At 35.9% G+C, this 27,055-nt stretch overlaps 3 protein-coding genes across 6 annotated transcripts in view; 2 read left to right on the forward strand and 1 right to left on the reverse strand.

The window, feature by feature from the left end:
* Positions 1-386: 386 nt before the first annotated feature.
* On the reverse strand, positions 387-19,791 carry ptdss1b (phosphatidylserine synthase 1b). Its single transcript, XM_016441848.1, has 12 exons — positions 19,782-19,791; positions 16,322-16,326; positions 8,150-8,678; positions 7,215-7,306; positions 6,874-6,918; positions 6,655-6,779; positions 5,567-5,725; positions 4,802-4,953; positions 4,315-4,456; positions 3,250-3,362; positions 2,548-2,613; positions 387-504 (listed from the first exon to the last, which is right to left on the reverse strand). The coding sequence occupies exons 3-12, from the start codon at positions 8,338-8,340 to the stop codon at positions 387-389; spliced, it is 1,203 nt and encodes a 400-aa protein (XP_016297334.1). The 5' UTR covers positions 8,341-8,678; positions 16,322-16,326; positions 19,782-19,791.
* On the forward strand, positions 10,359-14,182 carry stmnd1 (stathmin domain containing 1). Of its 4 annotated transcripts, none has more exons than XM_016441920.1 (5): positions 10,359-10,506; positions 10,878-11,016; positions 11,200-11,333; positions 13,257-13,388; positions 13,561-14,182. In XM_016441920.1, exons 1-5 carry the CDS (start codon positions 10,438-10,440, stop codon positions 13,819-13,821), a joined length of 735 nt encoding a protein of 244 aa, XP_016297406.1. In that variant the 5' UTR covers positions 10,359-10,437; the 3' UTR covers positions 13,822-14,182. The 4 variants fall into 4 exon arrangements, with proteins under 4 accessions (XP_016297406.1, XP_016297407.1, XP_016297408.1 ...); XM_016441921.1 differs by having other exon boundaries at positions 13,564-14,182; XM_016441922.1 differs by having other exon boundaries at positions 10,908-11,016.
* Positions 18,422-27,055, forward strand: part of rbm24a (RNA binding motif protein 24a) — a 10,057-nt gene continuing 1,423 nt past the window's right edge. Inside the window, exons 1-3 of the mRNA XM_016441924.1 lie at positions 18,422-18,836; positions 19,918-20,041; positions 20,525-20,579. Of these exons, the coding sequence (XP_016297410.1) occupies positions 18,669-18,836; positions 19,918-20,041; positions 20,525-20,579 (347 nt within the window). The 5' untranslated portion in view covers positions 18,422-18,668. The remainder of the gene's footprint in view (positions 18,837-19,917; positions 20,042-20,524; positions 20,580-27,055) is intronic.

Here is a 27,055-nt window from a genome sequence, read left to right on the forward strand (position 1 = left end):
ACATTTCTGTACTTTTGAATATTTTAAATGAGATTTTTCAGTGTGGTCTCAGACTCAGACCCACTGTATATAGTTTATAGAAACACACAAGGTTCAATCTGTAAACATTCAGTGCAAACTACAGATGTGTAACTGGACAGAATAAACTGTTGCAACATATCACAGTCACAGTACAACAACATAGCCAATATTTGTTAAGGTTTCAGTATCTTTTATAGAAAACAATAAACCGATCTCTAAAACAAACATTAATTTCAAAAGGTAATAATGTAAAAATATAGATACATAATAATAAATATTTAAGTTATATATATATATATAAATATTTAAATAATAAAGTATATAAATAGATTTTTTAAATGAGAATATTTATAAATAAAAGAAATTTAAACCAAAACACTCACCAAACACAAAAGCCAAAGGACAACATAAAGAACCTGTGTTTTAGAGAACAAGTCTTGTCCAAATTTGATACAAGCCAGGGCCTCCAGGAAAGCAATGGCCCTACAGAACAAAACACATACTCATGTATGTTGCATTATACAAACTTTCCAGCACAATTTTTTAAAATAAATATTTAAATGCCAATTCCAACATATATACTGTTGAAAATTCAGATAGAAAATGAGACGCCATGATTGGTTTGATATTTAGTTATTTCAGATATTTTGAAGAATATCGGAGCAAAACGGCTGAAGAGTCAATGGGGTTCAAAAATAGTAGACCACATTAACTTTTATTGTGTAGCATAAAAACACAACTCAAAATATTACCTTTTCTTGTTCAACATGAGGGTAAGTAAATGACAGAATTGTAATTTTTAGTTAAACTATTTCTCTAAGTGTTAAACAGTATCCAAATAACTTTTTGTGTTTAATGCACAATGGCAAATCTCTATGAGCATTTCAGACTTGTAGGACTTACAAATACAAAAGCGTGGTTTGTTAAGTCACCAGACTATGTAGGAGTAATCTGGCAGACCTGGAGCTTTACAAATCCAAGAGAAAATGCCTCCATTGTTTAGAATCGAATGGAAAAAGTGAGAATGTCTGGTAAACAGGACACAAATCACCTGATTCTGACAAAAACAGCTGTGGTGAGACGGAACTAAACCTATGTATTAAATCTCTCTGTATCTATACCACTGTAAGAACTGTTTTTCTGGATTTCCAAAATAAGTTCCAAATTTAACAGACAGAATCATGACACAGTGGGTCTTTATAGAAGGGATAGCTTACCCAAAAATGAAAACTCCAAACCTGTGTGACTTTATTTATGCCATGGAACACAAAAGAAAATATTTTCAACTATTTTTGTTTATAAACTCAAAGTCAGTGGGGTCCAAAACAACATTGGACCCTATTGACTTGCGTTGTCAATGTAAACTGCTCAAAATGTGTTCCACAAATGTGTTCGTTAATGTTCCACACAAGTCATACAGGTTTAAAAGTGTGAGTAAATGACAGAAGTTTCATTTTTGATTAACTATCCCTATAAGTCATCATCTGTTGCTGATTGCAAGACCCAAAACATCCAAAATGGAAAAACTACTGGCTGAACTGTGAAAATTTTTTTTTTTTTTAAACTTACTTTGACAGGCATTACATAGAACTTTTGCATTAGATAAATAAGCATGTACTTACCCAAACACCCAACACTAAGTTGCTTATTCGTTTTCTATCCCTGAACGTAAAAATAAAAAATTAAGCCAAATTCTTGATTTTTCGTTTTGTTTGAACAAATTAAATTTCAATATTAAATTAAAAAAACGAATGATCGGAAGATACACTGATTGTAAATAAATCTCAAATGTTCCTTAAAATAGTTCCTTCAAAATTCCTTCATATCATAATACAATTTTCTTTTTAATTTAATTTTAATCTATAGGGTAGAAAATGAAATAACGAAAGGAAATTCCATGTCACAAATCTGAGCTTGATGTGAAAAATCGCATTAAAATGGTCAATTTCTAGGTATATAGTGTCATTTGAGAAACCCTCTAAAACAAATCAGATTGTATGTTACCTTTGGCAGTTTCAGGAATGCAGTCATAAGGGTCAGTAAGGATGCTGTCGTCACAATCTGCAATGTACTGTTAAAGAGATTTATCAGTTTATCAACATTTGATATGCAAGCACAAACAAGGAAAATAAAGCAAGACCCTGAACACTGACATATCATTGTGACTTTGTGTGCTCTCTGCTGGAGATGTTTCTAATGTAAATATTGTCAATTGTAAATGACCAGCAGACAGCGCTAGATTATATTCTTGTTGAAGAATTCACTGGATTTAATTAGTATCTGTCAGTAAATCATGTTATGGTAACAGATGAATAAATACAGTCATTTACCTTCAGCCTCTTCCCATAATTCTGCTCATACCAAACCATACCATATAGACAGAGAAAAGTAATGAAAGCCTGGAAGGTGGCAAGAAAGAGAGTGGAAAAACTACTGGCTGAACTGTGAAAATTTTTTTTTTTTTTAAACTTACTTTGACAGGCATTACATAGAACTTTTGCATTAGATAAATAAGCATGTACTTACCCAAACACCCAACACTGTGTTCCAACTCTTTTGCACTGGGTGTCTGTTAGATATGCGTAGTATTGCCTAAACGCAAACGATAAGTAATAGGAGTCATTCAACACCTCTGGCATCAAACAGTACAATGGGTGTATACACACCTGCCAAACGTCATTATTCAAAATAAATGTATTTAGAATAATTATATGGCTGAAAGAATGGAATAATAGCATTACTGTGTTTATGATGTTTATGGATCATCAGATCACGCTCCACAATAAATAAATAAATAAATAATTTCTAGTGCTGGGTGGTATACCGGTTCATACCGAATACCGGTGTTTATTTTTGTTATGATATTAATTTTTAAAATACCGCAATACGGTATACTGTGATATAAATTTTTGGTCATACCGCCCAGCACTAATAATTTCAATAAATAAAATAACAGGCTTTTGAAGACATGGCAGTCTCATGTTTCTCAGTTCTTGTGGATCTCACGTCCTGCCTTTCCAGGAAAAGCTTTCGTTTTAGTACATCAGATTTTGGAGAGATAATGATCCCGACCTCTAGAGAAGCAAAACGAGGCTAGAGCAAAAACTCTGATGAAATAAAGTGAAATAATGTCCTAATGTTGTTTGGTTGGGTGAGAAGTGCCAGTACAAAGAAAGGTTAATTTCAAGGGATTACGCTGGAACACAGAAGAAGGTAATTGGACATTACCGCACTGTGGGGGCAGTGATGATCCCAATGAAGAGGATCCGGCACCAGCTGAGAGGATGAGAGGCCTGGAATACGAAGATATGCTTCAGGAAAAATGTGTTCAATTCTGTGAGCTGTTGGAGAGTAAAGAAACAGGACAAAAGTGAGTGAAAACCCAAAGAACCACAAAGAAACAAAGTGTGGTCTACTACTGTTTGGTTAAGATCTTCTGAATGTATTGAGCTATTTCATATTTCTTGCTCTGTTTTTCAATTAAACAGAAGAATTTTTTAAGGTCTAAGGGTACATTAGGTGTGTATGTTTTATGATGCTTTATCTATACCAGTGTTAAAAAGTTCGGGGTCAGCAAGATTTTTTTTTAATTCATAGTTTTATTCAGCAAGGATGCATTAAATTAATCAAAAGTGACCGTAAAGAACTTTACATTGTTACAAAAGATTTATATTTAAAATATTGCTCTTTTAAACTTTATATTCATCAAATAATCCTAAAAAACGGTATCATGGTTTCCACAAAAGATATGAATCATGTTTTCAACATTGAGAATAATAAGAAAAGTTTTTGAGCAGCAAATCAGCATATTAGAATGATTTCTGAAGGATCATGTGACACTGAAGACTGGAGTAATTATGCTGAAAATTCAGCTTTGCCATCACAGGAATACATTACATTTTAAAATATATTAAATAGAAAACCGTTATTTTTTATATATTATTAGTATATAATCACAGAAAAAGATAGGATATGTAGTTTTGTAGTCACCATAAGCTGGCTAAACAAGTATTTTTTGTCAAGCAACATTATTAAGGTTCTCATTAAAGCGTTTCTCATTTAAAGTACAAAAAATGTGTACAAATAAATTGTACGCTCATTAATCATAATGAAATTATAATTATCATCAATACTTATTTTTTTCACTGTGAATCTATCATTTAAATGCCCCCAACTTGGAAAGTCATGGCTGAAGTAAAGTTTGTGGGACAGAGGTTCTGTTTATAAGCAACAAGCTTGAATGTAGCATAAACTGAAAGGCTTTCCATACTACTTATGTTTTAGATCACACACCTGCCATACTATCATGAAGAGGTAGATTCCAGCCAACCTCTGAAAAGAGGATTTGGGGTCAAACCAGCGCACATACATCCAGCTGGCCGGAGTGAACTGCAAAACAGCCCGTTTCAGCTTGCCTGTGGTTGTGTGGATATCCCTGAACATATACAAAACACAAACGACCTGTTTACAATAATACTAAACACATGAACATCATTGTACACTACCCCAGTGACCTAAAAACGGGATCAGATGATCCAACAAGAATGTAGTGCAAAACAGGTTTGGAGTTAACACAGATAACTAATCTCTGCATACATATCTCCCAAACACAATACAATCACAGAGAGTATGAATGGTGGGGAGTGTAACTACTGTTACTACTGCTTGTTAATTTCTGCAACATTAGTGGCAGCAAAATTATGACTATAAACTGCATTTTTCAATTACAAATGCTGGTTTCATAGTGAACAGCCACAGATTAATCATAAAAAGAGCTTACTTGATACTGGCCCAGTGGTAGGTACGCATCTCTAAAAAGCGACACGCAGTCATGCCAAGCCAAATGCCCCCTCCATTGCACAACAGGATGTCAAGAATGACTTGATCCCACCAGCACTCTGCAAAGTTTGGCAGGAGGTGCATGAAAAACAACTGAATGAGGAAGAAAGATAGAGACGAGAGACATATAACAACAAGTGGTGGTATGCCCTATATAACAACCCAGGCGGTTTTCACTGCTCAACTCTGAGACAGTATTGTGAATTAGTGATAGTCGGCAAATCTAGTATCAACTCATATGTATATGGTATTAAAAGTAATAATAATAATAATAATAATAATAATAATAATAATAATAAGCATGCCTCAAACAATCATGCATAAAAAAAAATTATACTCCATAAGATATTATCAGGGTTTACCTCAAACTGAGAGTTTGTGTTTTATTTGCTTAGTCAGAGAACACTTAGCCATTTCCTTGACATCAATTTTTACAGATTATTAAGTATTGGGTTATGAGGAAGTTGCATAATCAGTACTATTGCATGAGCAACTACTTACTTTCAAAGGTATTTGATTGGGAAAGACACCCAGCCACTCATGGTGTCAAATTTGTAATAATTGTAATAATGTTTCAATATTGCTGGTTTTACTGTATTTTTTTTATCAAATCAGCAGCCTTGATAAGCATAAGAGACTTCTTGCAAAAGCATAAAAAAAAATGATGTTTGACATTTAAACAGTATAAATATATAAAATGCATTACCTCTGTGAGCTCCCATGTGATGCTGATAGACCAGCAGAGACCGTAGCTGCGGATGAGTAGAGCTTTCATTGCCCAGCCCCAAAAATGACCAAAGGCAAAAATGTCAAAGTGACTCAGGATGCGTTCCCATGTGATCACGTGACAGTTTACTGCATACTCCTGTAAAAATTGGGATAAAATAAATAAATAAATAAAACGCAAAAAACATAAAATTGAAAAATTAATAAATACTGTAAATGTAAAAACAAAAAAAAAAGTAGGGCGCAGTGCAAATTAGATAGTGAGCAACATGGAGCCTGATGTCAATGGACAGAGATTCAAATAATCCTATTGACTGAACGCCCGCAGTCAGGCCATCCTCTGAGCTACATGGAAACCTCTTACAGAAAGCTGGCATTATCTCTTTACAGTAATTAATCATAATTCACTGGATTAGAAACACTAAACGGAGGGTTTCAAACTCCACAGCTCAGACATAATCTATGGGCTGCACTAGTCTGCTGTGACCATGATTGCCTATAGAAATGCATAAGATTGACATGCAGCCATAGACAAAGATGACATTATGCAGGAAATCGCAGATTATATAAAACTGAATGCACTCCTTTATGTCAATGGAGTAATTAAAAAAATGAATAGGTCTCAAATGAAAGCCAAGGATCCATCCAAGTGAGAAAAGCTTAGGTGTTCACAGCTCAATGTGATTAAATATTGACTTGAGTCGCCAGTACAGGTTTGTTATCATTTATATAAAACACAATATGATGTGCTACGGCAACAAAAAGTATAAGGCTGATGATACGCAGGGCAACTTTGAGTAATTTTGCCGGGCAACTTTTTTTGAGCAACGTTTCTTGGGCACTTTCCCATTGAGAATGGCTAACAAATTTCTATCTGGATATTTTAGATCAGTCGTGGGCCCTGTGTCTCACCTGGTTGCCCGTTGACGGCAACATTTCCCAAAATTGCCCAGCAATATTGCTCAAAAAGTTGCCCCGTGTATCATCAGTCTAAGACATGATGGCTAGCTTCTAGTTTCTCATTCAAGAATGAATTTAGTTTTTGTCCTGGGATCTCATATCGCTCACCATGACATCTGCTTCTCGTGTAGCATAACGTAGATTGGGGTCCAGCCAATACAACAGCGCCTTCACCTGATCCCAGTTCAGGAAGATGAGGAACACCAGGAATAGGAAGTAAAGGACACTGAGACCTGCAAAGTGCCAATAGATCAAGGTGTTGGAGGTTGAGTCAACATAGCCACTGATACGTAAACACACAAGAAAAGACTGTTAACAGTCACTCACCAAAAACCATGCGCCATATAACGGGATGCGGTCTTGTGAAAGGACCTAAAAGTGTTTTTTTTAATCCAATGAGAAAAAAAAAAATGTGTTCATTTTCATGTCATTCCTATTTGTGTGATTTACTTGGAGAGGTTTAGCCAAATGCCTGAGCTTTTATTGTATGGAAAAGAGCAGCTTGGAAATCCTGCCTTACATATTTGCTTTTGTGTTCCGTGGAAGAAAAGACATGAGGGTGAGTAAATAATGACAGAATTTTCCTGCAATGAAAGCAATCAGCAAAAGTCAATTTGCATCCAGTTAAAGTTTGTTTCTACTGAGAAGCAAATGAACAATGACAGTACCGTTGGGGAAGGCAAGAACACTGATAACAAGAAAGAAAGAGCCGACCAGCAGCAGACCCACACGAAGGTTATTATCAGAATCACCATCATCCCTGCCATAATAAAAACACGAAGTACAGATAACATATCAGAGCCATGCTTATGTCATAGAACAATAACCTTTCACAATGTCACCAGACTTTTTGGTGTGGGTGTGGCAGATCAATGGAGAATAAGACAGACCAGTGTTTAGTATCATTGAGATACTATTGCCAGATTTATTCATATTTTAAATTAGTTATTCTTTTTATATTTTTCATTTTTATTTTAGTTGAAGTTTTAATAATTTTATAGTTTTTTGTCTTTTTTTTTTTTTTTTTTTTAAACATCTGTTGTTTTTTTATTCATTTTTATTTCAGTTTTTGTTTAGTTTTTGGTACATCAAGTTGAATTAAATAAAAATGAGAAGTGTTGCCTTGTCAACTAGCTGTTTTTTATTTCATTTCAGTTGTGTTTTTTTTATCTCAAGGAACAACTTTTTATGGTTTTAGTTAATTATAATAACCCTGACATAGATAAGTGAATAGATCACATTAACAGTTAAGTCATTCAAAAACACTTTGAAAATGCAATCTTTAAATCTTTAAATAAATAAGCAGTTTTAAAACATTAGGCTATTATCAATACAATCAAACATTTTAAGTCGTGGCCCCAGGTTGTGTGTAAACACTGTTGTTATTATAACTCCAAGTGGCATTGAAAAACTCGTTTACTTTTTAAATTTAAAGCAGTTGTTAACCTGATGTGCGTTGGCAACATTGTAACCAATCATCTTTATACCTGTTGCTGAAACTGAATAAAGTAGTCGTCTTGACAGAACGCTGTCACGCGCTCCGAGTTGCTGTTGCCATGCTGACAGACAGGTGTGTTCTGTCGTAAACCTCCTGTTTACTCACCTCGTAAACGCAAAGTACATTATGCTGACGACGGTGAACGTCAATAAAGTAATGGTGTGCGGTTTGTAGAAGAAATTAATGGTGATATCCTCCACTTGTTGCTCGTTTATCATCCGAAAGTGAAGTTTATAATTCGCATCATCTTTACTGAGCATCCTGGAACCCTGACTGGGCGCCATGGTTGGTCTCATCCAAACTGACAACGGGTCCGGAAGACACTCCACTCCGTCTCCGCCAGCGCCGAGCTTCTCTGACAGAACTTCACTAAAGTTGAGTGGGTCGAGATGTTCTCACCGCCCTATTTCAGGCGACTTCATTGGCTGGGTAAAGGCAGGAGGCTATAAGAGCTTCTCGCATTTGCAGGGCTCTGTTTCAGGCGGGGTCATTCAGGGTTCGTGGGTGTTGACTGGAGGAAAGATGAGCGATACTACCATCTTCTGGCCTGACTGCGCGCTGGCGAAAAGCAGATCTTACCCTAACGCAGGGGTGCCCAAACTCGGTGCTGGAGGGCCGGTGTCCTGCAGAGTCCCTAACGGATTTATGATGTGATGGACATCTACTTGGGGAAGTTCAGAAGATCACGTTGGAAATGTTCTCCGTCGTTCTTCATCTAATTCAGTCCCATCTAAAATCAGTTTAATCTAATCTGAATGTAAAACCAAATCTATTTAGTCTAATTTAATTTAGGACTCAAGAAGCTGTATTGGCACGATTATAAGCCTCCTCTTTTTTTCTTTCAATGTAATGGTTAGGCCTACTGTCAGATTTTACTCCACATGATAAATATAGAAGCTAAAAGATCCTTTAATACTTTGTTGTTTAGAAAATATATATTTTGGGGGTTTTCCAGTGCATGTTATTTATATTTATTTGAATATATTGGTAAATATATTTTATTTTAAATTGATTATTATATTTTTTTGCGTCTAATTTATTATAGGCTATGTATATTTATATCTGCACAGTTTTCTTTGGTACTGTTTACATGTATGAATACATTGGGTTTTGTTTGTTTGTTTTTTCATCAAATCTAGATATTCACTCAAATAGGCCTACATATAATTTATTACATCTTATATGAGTGCTGGCAGCTATCTACTTAGTATGATTAGTTAACCAACAAAAGAAGTTATGAGGGAGTCAGACCTAATTGTGCCATTTGGTGGGCTAGGTATCTTTGTGGTTGTAGTAGAAGAAGGTGTCTAGGTGACATATAATGTGTTATAGATCTGTCAAGCCTTGGCCAATTGTTTTATGACGGGTATGTCATTAGAACACAGGCCGTTTCCAGTAAATGTAGCCAACACATCATCATTTTGAAGAAAGACATCAATAAGAGTAGACAAAAAAGAACACCAAAATTAGCTTGATTTGTTGATTTAATTTATTAAACGCTTAAAGAATAGCTACAAGCACTCAGGATAAGGCTCTACAAGTGTGATATTGAAAAGGGTTCTGTGGTTACCATCTTTATAGTAAACTTTACAGTCCAAGACCATGTGAAGACCTAGCAATATAATGAGAAAAAATATCTGTGTAATAGTGGAATACCAGAGCAAGACTGGGTGATAAGTCAGAGTCAGAGATTTAATGAGGCAAATAAAAAGGAAATAAAAGCACTGCCTGCATGTGAGCTGTATGTCCATTGGGATTATTATGGTCCTTTATGTGGCACAATTACTTCTAATTGGTTCCCAGGCTGCCTAAAAAAACTGACCACAGGGAAACTGATTAGGCTTGATATGTAAAAAAAAATATTTTTAATCTCTGTGTTGGAAACAATTAACCCACAGAAACCATACATTTCGCTACTTTTATATAGACAGATTTTGATTGTTTCACATTTGTCCCACCCATAACAATTTTGCCACTAATAAAGTAAAAAAAAAAAAAAATGAAAAACTAATAATATATAAATAAATAAAAAAGTTGGGTTGCCAATAGTAAGAAAACTTTTTTAGTGTTTGGTTTCAGATATTTATTTAGGCTATTTTTAATTCTAATAAAATAATCTAGTGACTAATAATTAACTGAAAAATTAACTGTTGATGCCACTTTTGTTCTAATAATCAATCACCAGTATAAACCCGTGTTTTATTTTTGACAAGCATAGAGCCAAGGCAACATAACAGGTTGCGTGACCTCTGGAACGGGGTCAGATTTATTGTAGCAACGAATCATAGCAACGTAGAGAGTCCATGACTGGATCATGTGTTGGAATGCGACAGTGTTTGAGAACTTCACACAGATCAAATAGTTGAAAGCTCGCGCTGTCCTGGGCGATAAGCATGGGATGTGGGAGCTCCAAAATCACGGTGGTCGAACCCGTAAAACCAAGAGGTCTGAACGGAAATGAGGTAAGCTGTAATCTTTTTGTTATTCGATTTATGGTGATTTCAAATATGAATTAATAAACGGAATATTAGCGAGTCGGTAGTGGTTATAGTATGTTGAAACATATGAGGAAACTGATGAAGAGATCTGTTGTTCTCACAACTGTGATATTTAATAGTCTATATTAGGTGAATTAGATGAATAATTAAACAAAATGAAATGCTTAAACCAACCAAAGCTGCTTTGCTGGTCTTAGCTGATTTTAACTGGTTTCCCAGTCTCAAATCCCTTTAAAACCAGCCAACAGACCTTACAAGACTAGCAAATAATTTAGGCTGTCAGTGTTTTGTTACATGCAGACTTATATCTGACTTACTTTGCTTTTATTTTGTAGACTGAAACTCTGGAGTTTGTTGTGGCTCAGGGAGGCTCTCGCGGTGACTCTGCCGTGTCCAAAATGACCACAGACAGCGGGGTCAGTCTGCCAGCAGTTCTACCTGGATCTGTACCTAGAATGCTGCCACCACTACAAGGTTAGATAGAAATTCTAGGACAACTTGATGTTATTTCACTTTAAAGGAGCTAAAAACTGCTGGCCAGCTTTGAGGCCTTTCAGAGATATAGGAAAGCTGAAATGGAATAACAATATAAAATAGAATGTAGGAAATTAACCTAGTATATTCATTATTTTGACCTACGCATCGTGTGAAATCTAGCCCAGAGTCCTGGACTGGCCCAGCAAAGTGAAGAGAGGCCCGAGTCCAGTGAGATCCTGGAGCAGCTGCTTGTTCAGGGAATCATTCCAGCTCAACCAAGACAGGGTGGAAGTGGGGAAGCCTACAACATCATGGTGAGGGCTGTTGTCAATGTTAAAATATAAAAGTGTTATGATTTCTCAAATATTGCCTTTTCTCGCATTAAAAATCAACACTCCAAGAAAAGTTCATATGAAGGAATTGTGCATATTGATTGTTCATAGACGTTTCACCTGTATTTTCAATTACACATTGCGTTGTGTTGTGGAAATGTCCAAAATTGAATTCTTATAAAGTGAATAAGAATTTCATACATGCCTGTATTCATTACTAGAATAGTCTTTATTATTATAAGACTTGAATACTTGAATCTGATTGGTCATGACTTTCTGCAGTCAAATATTTTTGTGTAATGAGCTCTAAACTGTATATATGACTGTTGTCACAATCTCTTATACTAGTTCCATGTCTTATTTTTCTCACATAATAAAATAAGTTCTTTTTAAAAATACATTTGATTAAATAAAAATAACTTAATAAAAAAAATAACAAAGAATAAAAATAACTTAATAAAAAAGCACCATATTTAATTTTTGGCAGGAATGAAGATGAGGCTGTACAGTGCTTTCAGTGGATTGTACTGTTGTTTATCAACATACTGATTGTTCAGCTGTTAAACTGTCTTTCTGAAAAAAAAGAAAAAGAAAATTACATGATCTAGGATGTTCATGCAGTGTATGCCATTGTAAAAACTAGGTCTATTCCTCACAGCCTCATTAAATTCAATATGGCGTCTAACCTGCTTAAGGTCTATCTATATACACTACCAGTCAAAAGTTTTTGAACAGTAAGATTTTTAATGCTTTTTAAAGGAGTCTCTTCTGCTCACCAAGCCTGCATTTATTTGATCCAAAGTACAGCAAAAACAGTAAAGTTTTGAAATATTTTTACTATTTAAAATAACTGTTTTCTATTCGAATATATTTTAGAATGTAATTTATTCCCGTGATTTCAAATCTGAATTTTTTGCATCATTACTCCAGTCACATGATCCTTCAGAAATCATTCTAATATTCTGATTTGCTGCTCAAAAAACATTTGTTATTATTATGATGTTAAAAACAGCTGAGTAGAATTTTTTCAGGTTCCTTTGATGAGTAGAAAGAAGAACAGCACTTATCTAAAATAGAAATCTTTAGTAACATTATAAATGTCTTCACATTATAAACATTATAAGTGTCATCACTTTTGATCAATTTAGAGCATCCTTGCTAAATAAAAGTATTAATTCCTATAACCCCCTTCCCCCAAGAAAAAGATTATACTGACTCCAAGCTTTTGAATGGTATAGCGTATAATGTTACAAAAAATCTTTGGATCTGTCTATTCATCAAAGAATCCTGAAAAAATTGTACTCAACTGTTTTAAATATTGATGATGATGATAATAATAATAATAAATGTTTCTTGAGCAGCAAATCAGCATATTAGAATGATTTATGAAGGATCATGTGACACTGAAGACTGAGTAATGATGCTGAAAATTTAGACTTGATCACAAGAATAAATTTAATTTTAAAACATATTCAAATAAAACAGTTATTTTAAATAGTAAACATATTTTGCAATATTACTGTTTTTGCTGTATTTTGGATCAAATAACTGCAGGCTTGGAAGAGACTTCTTAAAAAAACATTAAAAATCTTACTGTTCAAAAACGTTTGACTAGTAGTGTATAATGTAGGCTATATTTATTTACTTATTTAGTAAGTTGCATTGCAATATGTGTGATCATATGTTTGGCCAATAATAATTCCAAAATAAACCCCTTGATACAAGACTTACTCATATTTTGTCGGGGTCCTGATCACACTTTTTGGTGTTTACTTAGTCTTTAATCCACTCAAACGTTTAGTTGACTATTCTTTGAAAAGTATCTGTAACTTAACTTTCATATTGTGTGTATGTATACGTGATCATTTCTGTTCCTCTGGGACAAACATTTATAATGTCTGTTAGATGGATGATGCTGAGAAGCCAAAGAGAAGACCTCCTGCTCGGCTAGAGTCACTGAAAATTCACAAAGAACAAGAAGTCACCAGAAAGGAAGACATTGAGATGAAGATGAGACAGGTGGAGGAGAGGAGAAAGGTGAAGCAGAACCAAATGACATTGATCATTCATTCAGTTTTAATGCATTTAAAATCTCTTAATTTAAAAAATCTTATTTGATGGAGTTTTTGCACTTTTTTGTGCAGTTAGATTGAATTAGAATTAGTATGTGGCGCAACATTATGCAATATGGTTAAAACATCTGTTTTAGGAGAAGGAGGAAGACCTGAAACGCAGGTTGAGGATTAAATCAGCACGGCCGAGTTTCGCTGCCCCAGTGACCGCAGACGGGGAACTCGACCCCTTGGAACTGCTCCATTCCGAACAGCTTCCTGTCCCAACCAGAACCAAACAGCTGCAATCAATGGAGCCAGTCAATGGAGAGTCTGAGGACCAAAGACTTAATGATTCCCCAGAACTGGAAAATGACTCCACCTTCCAACAGACTGAAGACACAGATGAGGGATTTTAGTCCTGCTGCTTGTGTGTGTGTTTCAGAATGAAACTACATACAGAAGCAGCTTGATCTAGCGAGATTTCCTAATGTACATTCTTAGAGTTGCACATGCACTTTACATGTTATTCACTTGATTAATCTTGTTTATTTTAATGCAGGGTATGGCTCCGATCAAATTCTGACTTTGGGTTTTACATTATCATGGACATATGTGCCTAATAAGTGTAAACAGGTTGATGCAGTCATTATGTAGGTAGCAGAACAATGATTTGAAGGGTTAACAATTCAGCATGATATATACTATATGCAAGTTGCCAATGAGATATTTCTTTCATACTTGAATTTTAAGAACATTATTCTTTCTCAAAAGTTTGGGGCCAGTAAGATTTTTAAATGTTTTTTGTATAAGAGTCTCTTGTGCTCACCAAGGCTGCATTTATTTGATGAAAAATACAGTAAAATATTGTAAACCTATAATTACAAATAATCATTTTAAATAACTGTTTTCTGTCTTATTCTTTCATATTTTAAAGTGTAATTTATTCCTGTGATGACAAAACTGAATTTTTTGCAGCCATTACTCAAATCTTCAGTGTCACATAATCACATAAATCCTTCAGAAATCATTGTAATATGCTGAATTATTATTATTTTATTTTATTTTTTTGCTGAAGTATAATTTCCTATTATTATTATCCACGTTGAAAACTGTTGTTCTGCTTAATCTTTTTGAGACAGTCATGATACATTTTCCCTAGGATTTTTAGACGAATAGAGAGTTCGAAAGAACATAATTTACTTGAAATAGAAATCTTTTATAACATTATAAATATCTATACAGTGTAATTTTTTATCAATTTAATGCATCCATGCTTAATGAAAGTATTAATTTCTTACTAACCCCAAGCTTTTATGTACAGTTTATCATGTAAACTACTTTTATATGCAATCAATTATTACAATAATCTGTGAGATATTTTGTCTAAAAATCAATATATTCTTTTGAACACTCGGCTGCTATTGTGTACCTTCCACTGAAGGGAAATGGCTGTCCACAAGGTGGCGCTACTTAGCTAATGTAGTTAGGCTGAAACGGAATTGTTTTGTCTTGGGGACAGTGGAAATCCGAGATGGCTCTCTAGTGTTTTCCTTGCATGTTAGTATGTCTCTTTGTAATTATGTTGGTGTAACTATTCTAAGTAACTAGACCTCTTGCAATTAGCTAATTATATAAAACTAGATACCTTTAAAAAACGTGTTGTCATCTTTTGAGTGTGTGTGTGTGTGTGTGTGGGCTGTTACAGCTGCCAGTGATTTGTCTGCCTGCACTGACATTCCGACAGGTCCCACCTGTTACATTTGAAAATGCCCCCTCTATCAATGCAGTAATGCCTAACCATTCAAGCTGGCTCTTGTCAGACAGGCTTTTATGATACCATATGAAAATTAGCCTCACAGACTCAAACATTAAAACATATGTACCGCACAACTAGATTTCACCTGACTTTGTCCAAATAAATGAAGCATACGGTTATAGAGTTTTCAACCCTAACCTTTTATGACTTGTATGTGTGGCTTTCAAAGCCGTTCAGCTGTTCGCTAGAACCAGTGACCTCTGAAGGCCGTAAATGTGTGTTTGTATGAGTGAGGGACTGTGTTTGACAGGTGGATTGTGTTGAGGGCTCTCCAAAATCTCTCGTTCTTTTCGTTTGCCCTACAAAAAGAGCATTAGATCTATTATAAACCATTCCCTCTGTGTAAGCCCAACTTGAAAAGGAGAAGAACTAACAAGACAGGTTATATCCATTAACTTTATGGAATATTCTGGGTTCAAGAATAAGTTTCAATCCATAAATGTTAATGTTTCAATAGTATAACCACAAGACGTAAATAATGTGTGTTAATCAGGGTTATTATAGTAAACCTAAACTATTACAAATATTTTAATTACTTAAATGTTAACTGAAATAAAATTTAAAAACTTAAACTGGTTTTATTTCAGCTAGTTTCCAAGGTAACATTTCTTATTTAACTTAATGTACTAAAATAACTAAACTAAAACAAATAAATATTAATAAAAACCTATTTAGACATATTTGGAAAAAAAAAAAATTAATCAAATAATGTAAAACTAATAAAAACAACTGTAAAAATGACAATCCCAACTTTACAGTTCAAAGTTTTAACATAAAAATGAATGCAAGTTGTTTTATACAATTATGAGCTTCACATTTCTGCTTTCAAATCCTTAAAATTGGGCCCTTTGACTTCTATTGCAGAACCTTTGATTTTTGCTTTTTATTTTAAAGAAAAAAAAGGCATTAGTCAAAATCATTTTGGTGGTAATCATCATTATTTCACAAATGCTGTCAGTTGAGCTTTGTCAATTGAAGTCAGACTATTTCTTCCATTGGAAAGTTTATGAAATTGATTGTCAATTAAGTTATACAGTGGGTGCCCATAAAACTGTAGCCTACAGAAAAAAAGATCAAGTCAATGTCTTGTAAGCGTAGACAGCTCCTGAAAGAAGATAGGCCTCCTTTTGTAACTGTGCTGAAACACAAAGCCATCTCCCTCACTGCGCCTCCACTCGCAGCTTAATGAGCTTGTGGCCAGGCATGAATAAATTAGTTGATTCATGGATGCTCTCGATCGAGTTCCTACCTGACATTTTTTATATAAAGCCTCAATTATCCATCCACGGGCGTCAGGATCTCCACATGGCTTGGCGGGTCACACCATACAGGCTAGTTCTCGGGTTGCAAGCTTCCACAAAAACTCCATCACCCAAGTGCTTTGGAAGTTGTATGGTCTAAATGAGAAGGCTGTTTAATAATTTACCTGGTGACATATCACATTCCTCCCAATTATATGGAGACCTAGAAAATCGTCTGTTCTTTTTGTCCTAAAGGAGATTGGGATGGTCTGACATTAGCAGTTGTAATTGTTGTAAAGATGTGCCTTTCACATAGTTCAAAGAAACGTTAGAATGCTATACTATACTTTTAATTAAGTATGAACTGATTTTAATTTGATGTTGCAATAAATAGCAGTGGTGTCCTGAAGTATGAAGTAGAGACTTATGCATATTTCTACAAATTCATGTTACAAAAAAGCAAAAAAAGTTATTAAAGATGCTGAAATCAGTTTAATCAAATGGTGACTGAACACAAAATAGAAAAATATAACAAAATACAATATTAAATGTTTTATATTTATAAAAATGGTAATCAAAAATGCACAAAAAAGTGTGAAAAGAAATGAAAGGTGCTGACAACACAAAATGAGTGCCTTTATGCTGCAAATACTCATTGAGGGACGCAGGAAACATGCCCAGACGCTCACTCTGCTTTTAGTTTCAATGAAACAGCATTTGAAACGCGTCCATTCTCCAGTTCCTCACCTGAAGAACTCTTTTAACTCTCTTACCCACCACCTGCCAAGTTGTCCCAACGGACAAGATCAGCCTGATAAGATATGCTGGGTTTGCTTCTGTGCTTATCTACAGATAGCTATGTCTATTATTGACCAAGTGTGAAAGGTGTGTGTTGGAAACGTTTTGTTTTTGTTAGCAACATTTTGCAACATTTTAAATACTTTGCTCTAAGTTCATGAAATCACATTCCATTCCATGGGCCATACTGATTTTTTGATTCAGCCATATTGTCTATTTGCCATTTTGACATAAAAAGCTATATGTTAGTGAGTTAAAATGCTATATTCATATCAAGCTGGCGCTGGGTTAGTGTCAGCAACACTATGCCCTGAAGGAGCCAAAATACATTTTACAGGACAAAATACATTTTAAATCCTAAATACATTTATATATTTCACATACATACAACATATATATATATTCAGAATTAAAAAAAATGACGAATGGTTTCATTTTTCATAAAATTTAGTAAGTCATTCTTTTGTTATTTTCTTATGCACTGGGTCATATGCAGTGTTAACCCAATTTGTGTCAGCCATTACAACCATTGCCTTTTTGAATTTAGCAATTAAGTTTAGCCTATTTGTAACAGATCTGGCGCTGTCATGCTTAGTTTTTGCCTGAAGCCATATTTTTGTTAGATCTCAAAACTGCCAATGTTTCCTGCTGGGGAAAACAGCTTAAACAAGCATAAGCTGGTTTAACCGAGCACAGTTTGCTTGTCTTCCATTCTGGTCTGTAGGCTGGTTTCATAGGGTTTTCAGACAGTATTCAGATGGTCTTATAGAGTTTTAGGGCATTTTTCAGCTGGTTTGGTTGGGAGAACAGCTTGCTTACAAGCTTGGCAAGGCTGGGAGACCTGTTTAAACCTAAAACCATGTGGTTGGTTTAATCTGGCTTTTAAAGCAAGGTTACTGTTAGAAAAGCGTGGCGTTTGGAGTCATTTTCCTGTCACACACAAATTTACATGCATTTACTGAAACAACAACTGTATGAAATGTCTACAGTTCTTGAACAAAGGCACACAGATGCCCGTTGTGCGCCGTCCAGCTGTTGTTCAAGCGCGTGTAGTGGGCGTGGGGTCAAGCGTGCTCGTACCGCCCTCAAAGTGATCTGGGTGTAGTTTAACCGGGTGCTTTTAGGAATGGGTCACACGCACTTTTTAGAAGTCACGTCAGTTTGGAAGAGGAGTCCGACCCACCTGATGATCTTTGGCTCAATCCGCTCCACATTAATCTACCTCTGACATTAAACCCATCTGCGCGCGTGCGTTTTATATTTCTCAGCAATCGCTTTTTGTAACTTCTAGTGAATATTTTAACGGAATATTAAAGGAGTCTTACGGTCATTATCAGTCCTAAATTGCACTAACAGTTATCGTCTTTTCCTTTTTTTATTTTTTTGCACTTGAGCATTTTTTGTGAGGATGCATACCACCCAAAAGGACACCACTTATACCAAGATATTTGTCGGTGGTCTTCCGTATCATACGACGGATTCCAGTCTAAGGAAATATTTTGAAGTGTTTGGCGAAATAGAAGAAGCGGTGGTGATTACCGACAGACAGACTGGAAAGTCCAGGGGTTATGGATTTGTAAGTATTCCCACCATGACTGTCAAACGTAAACTTTGAAACAAACATTTTGCGCCGCGGCTGTGTGACAGCGTGACACAACACATTTAAATGGCAACTCACTAGTTGTTTTGTAATCAGTGCTTGCTCAAATACTTTTATTTCTTTAGTAAGTGGCCGCTAAAAGTTTTAAACTTTTAAAATTGTTTCATTCTACCTGCATGCATTTATTTTACAGACTGATATTGAAACCGGTGTTGTAAGAAGCACTATAGCTTCAGTTATACAGTTCACCCCACTCATTTACTTACCCCCATGTTGTTGTGGCGAACACGAAACTTGAATAACCCAGTCCCCATTCACTTTCATTTTATGTTAAAAAAAAAAACACCCTGATATAATGAAAGTGAATTTTGACTGAGACCCTGAAATCTCCTTTTTATCCTAAGAAAGTCATACAAGTTTGGAGCACCATCATGTTTGATTGAACGGCGGCGGCCCCTTTAAATCTAAAATACTCTAAGTATAAATTCAAGCTGAGTGTTAATAGTTAGAATATGAATAATTCCTGTCTGAACAAAGTGCACAATTGAAGTCTAAAACGGGCCCTTGTTGGCTCAGCTGTCGAGTTTGACTAGAAGCACCCTGATAAGAGTTCCTCAGCGACTGAGTAAACAAGCCAACTTGTAAAGTTTTGACAGTCCACACAGCAGAAGTTAAAGGACCCTAGTGGATTTCACAACAAACCTGTTGCCTGCTTCACGAGGATATCCAAAATAAGGTGTAGAAAGCCTTGAGTGACCTCTGTTTTTAATGATTTTGTTAGCCAGACATCTTTAAAAATAAATAAACACTAAATAACACACACCATCTTGTGTTTAAAGCCTCATTTGGGGCAGAGGTCGCAAGAGTTTGTTTAAAGGAATTCAGTGAAGTCTGCAATGGCTTTCTCTGGCTATTCAGTACCAAATAGGGCCATGGAAGCTTGTTTTTGTATTTATGTTAGCATAATTAGCATATCCCTTTAGTTTTTAGATCATTTGTTGCTTTAATGTGAATCTCTCATGCACCACACTTCTCTGTTTGTTCTGTTTCAAACTAGGTGACTATGGCAGACCGCTCTGCTGCAGACAGAGCCTGTAAGGACCCCAACCCCATAATCGACGGCAGGAAAGCCAACGTTAACCTGGCTTATCTCGGAGCCAAGCCACGGGTGATGCAGCCAGGTGAGGCTTCTATGTGTTGCTATGAAGAGCAAAGACATAAAGATAATATTCATGAGAAGAAGCCATTTGTTACCAACTGCATCACTCTTTTATTGACGCAATGACTCCCAATAAACCCTACAAGGTGTGACTGACAAAGCGCAGATACATTTATGTTCCAACAAAAGCATAGGCATTTTTCAGTTCTGTAGTTTCTTTGTTTGTACATGCGCTGATGTTTACCTAAGGTTGTCAGGTCTTAATTAATGGTAAACAGTGACTGTAAAGGAGAATAGAGATGTAATGATGTGATTAACTGTAAGCTATTGTACTTAATGTATACAGTCCCATTGACTTGGCAAACTTCGACAAAATAGTAGTTCCACCAATGTTTAACTTCATCTACAGACATCTTTAGCAGGTTTAGTTGGGATTGTAACATTAGTAATTTTGCAAAAATGCTCAAAGCCTTGTTAATTTGCTATTTAATTCTTTTGTGTGCAGGTTTTACCTTCGGTGTCCCTCAGATTCACCCTGCTTTCATCCAAAGACCATATGGGTGAGTAACAGCAAAAATATATTATGTATGTGTTCAGTGGTAGTTTTAAACATCAAACCAGTTTTAGGACCAGATTATGAACTCGCAGAGGTGTCATGAACAAATTTATTTTTTTACATTGATAATAGGGAAGACGTGACGTTCAGTGCTTATTCATTATTACTGAAGCTTATTTAATACTTTGATATAATTAGATTGATGTTGAGAGTGTATATATGTGTGTGTGTGTATGTGAGTAAGAAGATCTTTTACACTGGACACTATAGCCTGACTCAATGTTGTCTATCTTTCTCTGGTCCGACAGGCTCGATTTGGGTTAAGATAACTGGTGGTTTGAGGAATAGCTCTGAGAGCTTTGTGCAGATCTGTAGCTACAGTACCTGTAGACTCAAACACACACAAACAAGCTCGAAAATGGTGATTACAGATGCATGTATGTTGGTTTTATTTTGGTTTGGACTTTCACTTTTAATAGTACATAGAGCTGTGTGTGCCTTTTTACCGTTATGAAGTGGTGTTGATAGCTTAACTGTGTGCTTTTGTTTAATTTAATGGAAAAAAGGCTGGTTTTGGGGTGCTGAATTTCCGTGTTGTGGAGGAGTGATAACTTTGCCACGGAGCAAAGTGTGATTTTTACTTTGCTTCCTTTTAATTTCTTCACATTTTTATTGCTGGAGCTTGTGTTTTTGATCATTTATTATAATTTTTTTAAATTTCTTTTCACTTTTTTTGTGTTTTCTGGTGTCTTGTTATTGGAGTGAGTGCCATTTTGTTTTGTGTGCCGTTGTTGATCCCTCTTCACGCCAGCCCAGCTACAAACTTGCACGTTGCGGTTTTATTTTGCTCACTGATTGGGAGTCCTGTCACACTCACAACACAGAGACTGACACATGCTCACCCTTTACCGTTCTCTCCCATCTCCATTGTGTCTGTTCATTTCTCCTCCTTTTCCAGCTCTCTCTCTCTGTCTCTCCTCTGTCGTCTCTTTACTCTAGCCCTATAAGGCATCCTGCAGTGGATCCAGAGTCTCTAGAGTCCTGCCGTTTCTCTTTCAGTGATGATCTCCTTGTAAATTCCCTGTTGACCATTTCTGTAGGAAAACGAAACCAACCAGAAAGTTTCAAGGGGTAGTTTACCCAAACAAAAAATAAAAAATATACTAATTTACTCAGCCACTTATTGTTCCTGTATATTTTTTCATCAGTAAAATGCAAAAAGAGATGGAAAACAGCATGTCTGAGGTGTTCTTTTCCATACAGCAAAAGTGGATAATTTTTACATTGCCAAGCTCCAAAAAGGACAAAAAAGTGCTATAAAAGCATCACAACGATTGCGCTATATTCCAAGTCTTTTGAAGCCATACGATGGCTTTGTTTGATGAAAAGACAGACATTTAAAGGGATAGTTCACCCAAAAATGAAAATTCTGTCATTAATTACTCACCCTCATGTCATGTTTGATGAAATGTGAGAGCTCTCAGACCCTGCATAGACCGCAACGCAACTGTAATGTTCCCAGGTCCAGAAACATTGTAAGGACATCGGTAAAACAGTCCATGTAAGATCAGTGGCTCAACTTCAGTTTTGCGAAGCTATGAGAATACTTTTTGAGCGCAAAGAAAACAAAAATACCATAATTTATTCAACAATTCTTCTCACCCGAGTTACGTCTTCCGCCATTTTAGAGAGTATCACAACACATACGCACGCTTTCCCCTAAGCGTAAACAACACTGATTACGCAGATTACGTTCATGCGTGCGCTTTCTCCCCCGAACGTAAACAACGCTGATTACGCTCTTGGGTACTCTCCAAAATGGCAGAAAACGTAACTAATACGTAAGAATTGTTGAAAAAATTATTATTTAGTTAGTTATTTTTGTTTTCTTTGCGCTCAAAAAGTATTCTCGTTCGCAAAACTGAAGTTGAGCCACTGATGTCACATGGACTGTTTTACCGATGTCCTTACTACGTTTCTGGACCTGGGAACATTGCAGTTGAGTTGCTGTCTATGCAGGGTCTGAGAGCTCTCACATTTCATCAAAAATATCTTAATTTGTGTTCCAAAGATGAGCGAAGGTCTTACGGGTTTGAAACGACATGAGGGTGAGTAATTAATGACAGAATTTTCATTTTGGGGTGAACTAACCCTTTAAGTAGCTATTTGCTAAAAGTGAACTGCAAAACTGGCATATTTAAGCATTGACGCCAAATACAATGGGATCTTTTGTGTCTTTTCGGTGTATAACTTAAATTCTGGTCTGTTCCTCACACAGAATTATTGAATAGGTTCTGAAGATTTGAAGTATAGAGTATAAGTCAGTTTTGTCATATTTTTATAGTGCTTCTTTTGCCATTTTGGAGCTGGGTATTAAAAATCACCATGTATATTTATTTACTATATGGAAATTAACAGCTCGGATCTCGCATCTTATTTTATGTCTCAGGAAAGAAAATACAGGTATGGAATTACATGAGGGTGAGTAAATGATGATAGAATTTTTTACATTTTTTTATGGGTTTATTTTTTTTTTTAACTGTCCTGACTACCTGCTCATGTAAGTTTGCTGTTCAGAAGTTTGAGGTTGGTCATTTTTTGTGTTTTGATAGAGGTCTCTTAAGGTCACCAAGACTGCATTTATTTGACTAAATTTCACAATATTACTGTATTTATTATTTTAAACTAACTGTTTTCTTTTTATTATATTTTATTTTATTATTTGAATTTTCAGCATCCATTACTTCAGTCTTCAGTGTCACACGATCCTTCAGAAATCATTCTAATATGCTGATTAGCTGCTCAGGAAACATTTCTTATTATTATTCATGTTGAAAATAGTTGTGCTGCTTAGTATTTTTGTAAAAACCATGCTATATATGTTTTAAGGATTCTTTGAATAGAAAGTAAAACAAAGTAAACATTTGAAATAAAAAATCTTTTGCAACATTATAAACGTATTTACTCACTTTTGTGATTTAAAAAAAATAATAATTTAATGCATCCCTGCTGAAAAAAGTATTAATTTCTTATTAATTTATCTTTTTTACCGACCCTTAACTTTTGAACAGTAGTGTATATCATGCCAAAGACAGAAAGACGAAGAAATAACAGTTTACAGAGGCAACTTGACAATTTACTGTAAGATCAGCAGGCATATTAAAAAACTGGCAGGTGTTCAGTGTCATTGTTTAATCTGTGGAGGATTCCACAGTGTGTGCGTATACGTGTGCGTATACGTGTGGGTGAGCGTGTGTCTTTGTGACATGCATGCATGTGTTTGCAGTGTTGTGAGCCCTCTGTTGTGACAAACAAATGTCTGGATGCCCACAGCCCCCTGAGCGAGCCTTCGTCACATGGCCCCGTGCGGTGTTAAGGAAAACAAACTTCACCATTGTTTTGCACAAAGGCTGTAGTGCTGACACTGCAGTCGCATGAAGCTTTCTCTCGCTCTTTAACACTCTGTCTTTCTCTTTCTCCCTCTATCTCTCTCTCTGGCTTCGGTCACTGTCACAAACTCGTTCTCGGCTTGGGGGGTTGGGCCGCTCCTGACATTTAGCTTTGAGATAAACTCAACAAGGCCCAACATGTGCCACATTGCCGCTGAGATGGCACCCCTCGTCTAGCACCAGTGCATTGTGTTAAGGCATTTTTTGACAGTGTTGTCAGGAAGCCGCGTGTCAAATGAACAGTGGCATCATTCTTTGACCTTGAAGCGGTTGGAAAAGGTTGCTCAGGGGCCAAACGGTGTTGGTAGTCAAATTGGAACTGTGTAATATATGAGTCAGGTTTGAAATTTGCAAAGTCATGCCTGTTCTGCAAATTTCTTTTTAGAGTTTCTCATGAGCTCAGCGTTAAATCGGCCATTATCACACATAGTGTGTAAAAACAGCCTAACCGGATCATGCAGGCGAATTTGTCCAAATTGTGTAGAATATGTAAGTCTAGTTCTCTTCTCCCTGATCTTAGTTGCACAGCTGAGATCTTCACAGATGACAACAGGTGTCTTCTAGATCTGTGAAACTCAAGTCTGAAGTTGACCTTTATTTAGACACAAACCTCAAGGTTCCTGGCCTGCAGTGCTCTAGATGGATAAATTTATGTGCAGTTATTTTAATCTCTATTTGAAAAAACCTGATAGTTGGTTTTCAATGGGAGTAGGTTCTTTGTATAAATAATTGATTATTTGGGCATAGACATGTGACAAAAAAGGCTGATCAGATGCGTAGATTTTCCTAAGGGCTCACAAGACAAACAGATAAAGATGTAGAAGGTAAAAACTTCTTGCATTTAGAAAACAGCACTCTAGTGTGGAATGACCGAGGAAGCAGAAAATAGCATCCAGCCCTCCCTGTCACTCACACTAAAAGAGCTGCACTGATTGTGGTCTTGAGTCAGCTGCATTTTATTTAACTCAAAAGTGGTTGCGCAAGGTTTCTGTCATATCTTTGTAACTTGGTACTGCTTTTAGACAGCGTGTTCGGTAGTATGAATCCCAATGTACTAACAACTAACAGACCAACCTAATATTAGACCATGTTGTGATAGACATGCCCTGAGCAAGAGTATTACATTTAACTTAATTTTTTTTTTAAATGTGCTTAGCTACATCCATTAAGTGCTAGTAGGTTTATTGCATTTATTTGTTTGTTATAACTTTACTGCTTAAGCTATTCTTTATACAATCTAGAGTCAAAAACATCTTAGTGACCAGCCACAGTACTTTAGCAAACCGCATAGCAATGCCCTAACAACTACCCATTGTGACTTTTGCATGGGCAAACTCTATATTTTGTAGACCTATTTTGGTGCAATCTTAAAATTGATTGATTTTTAAAAATTTGATTGGTAACATTCTCATATATCTAATTACTTTAATTACTAATGTTATATTAATTCATTAATTTATTAAATTGAAACTGTGCCCCCATAAAAATAGAAATAAATGCTCATAAGATCCAGGGCAAATATTGTCCCTTAACTGATCATTTTTAAGTTGCTTACCAATAATTTGTTCATTTAAATTTCTCACACTGATACATATGTAAATCACAGAATGAATGTCTGTGAGATGTCTGTTCACAATGTGAACCTCGTTTTAAATGAGTGAAGTATTTTATTTAAATGAGCGAATAGTCACCTGTGTGTGTGTGTGGTGATATTTTTGTTGTGGCGCCTGTGCAGGTTGAATGTGAACTTCTCAATGTTTGAAGCTGAGTGTATTTTCTCTGTGTTTGACTCTTATGGTAGTCTATATTAACACAATCCCTGCTATCACCTCAGGCTGGCAAGGCATCTATGAAAGATTTCATAGGAGCATCTTTGCCCTTTGACCTGAGTGAGAAAAAGGAAGGTTTTGTTTCATTCCTCTCATTTATGGCATTATGTGAGTGGTTGTGTGTTTTGAGTTGATGTTGGTAATACATACTGTTGCCCTTTTTTTTCTTGACGCCTGTGGTATGCTTATTTTCTTTCATTTGGGGCAGAGATTTTGGAGTTTGATTTTGGGGGTGGTCAGGGGTTGAGGTTTGATTGTTATAATGGTGTGCTACAAATAGGGTTGCCATGATAGAACCATTCTCTCACTTTTTCAAACCATCTTATTCTACTTGTGCAGGTCAAAGTAGATGTTGCTTCCCAACAGCCACAGATCCCTGTTTCTTTAAAGTCAAATTTCATTATAAACTCAATTAAATTTTTCATGAGAATCCTCCAACCCTAAATTCTCATAGATGTCACTGTCTTTTACAATATAGTTGTATTGCCTTATTAAATCATATTTAGTGCGTCAGACATTTCAATGCATTCTGTCTTCCCTGAACTAATTAAAAAAAGTTCTCACCCGTCTGTTTAGTGCAGACAGTAAATGTGAAAAGCGCTCTGAAAGTGCAACGGGGTACGTAATGAAAGGCAGAATGGGCTCATTGTTCCTGATTGCTTATTTAATCAAAACTCCCCTCTGTGTGTGCTGTCCAGCCTGAGGCTCATTGTCTAAGTGCGGAGGGGGAAACAGCCAGCAACGTCCCTTTTAGAAAACTGTCCAGCTGTCAAAGTAGCCCTGACATATTCACAATGCTCCCCTCATCTCCTCTTCGCCTCTCCTGGGTCCTGCCTTCCCCCATTTCATAGGATGGACACAGGGGTGTTGAACACATGTGACTTTTAACACCGATGATTCACACAGATGATCTGTTAACTTAGCATTTTAAGTATTAAAAGGATGTTAAATTATTTTCTCCAGTCCCAAGTTAGAGTACAGACAACTTTAAGACAATTATGTTGTAAAGTGTAAACAATGAGGGGCTATCAAAACATTGCTCTCTTTGTTTGAGAATCCCGACCAGCCTGACATAGCAACAGTGGCTCAGCCAATGACATGAGCTTGGGGGCGGGGCATCTGACCAATAGCTGATGGGAATAATGTTCACTTGGCTTTTTAACTATCAAAAGTTTTTTTTTTTTTTTTTTTTTTTTTATAAT

The sequence above is a fragment of the Sinocyclocheilus anshuiensis genome, unplaced genomic scaffold (assembly GCF_001515605.1).
Source record: "Sinocyclocheilus anshuiensis isolate Anshui unplaced genomic scaffold, SAMN03320099.WGS_v1.1 scaffold195, whole genome shotgun sequence".
In the NCBI taxonomy this organism is placed as follows: domain Eukaryota; kingdom Metazoa; phylum Chordata; class Actinopteri; order Cypriniformes; family Cyprinidae; genus Sinocyclocheilus; species Sinocyclocheilus anshuiensis.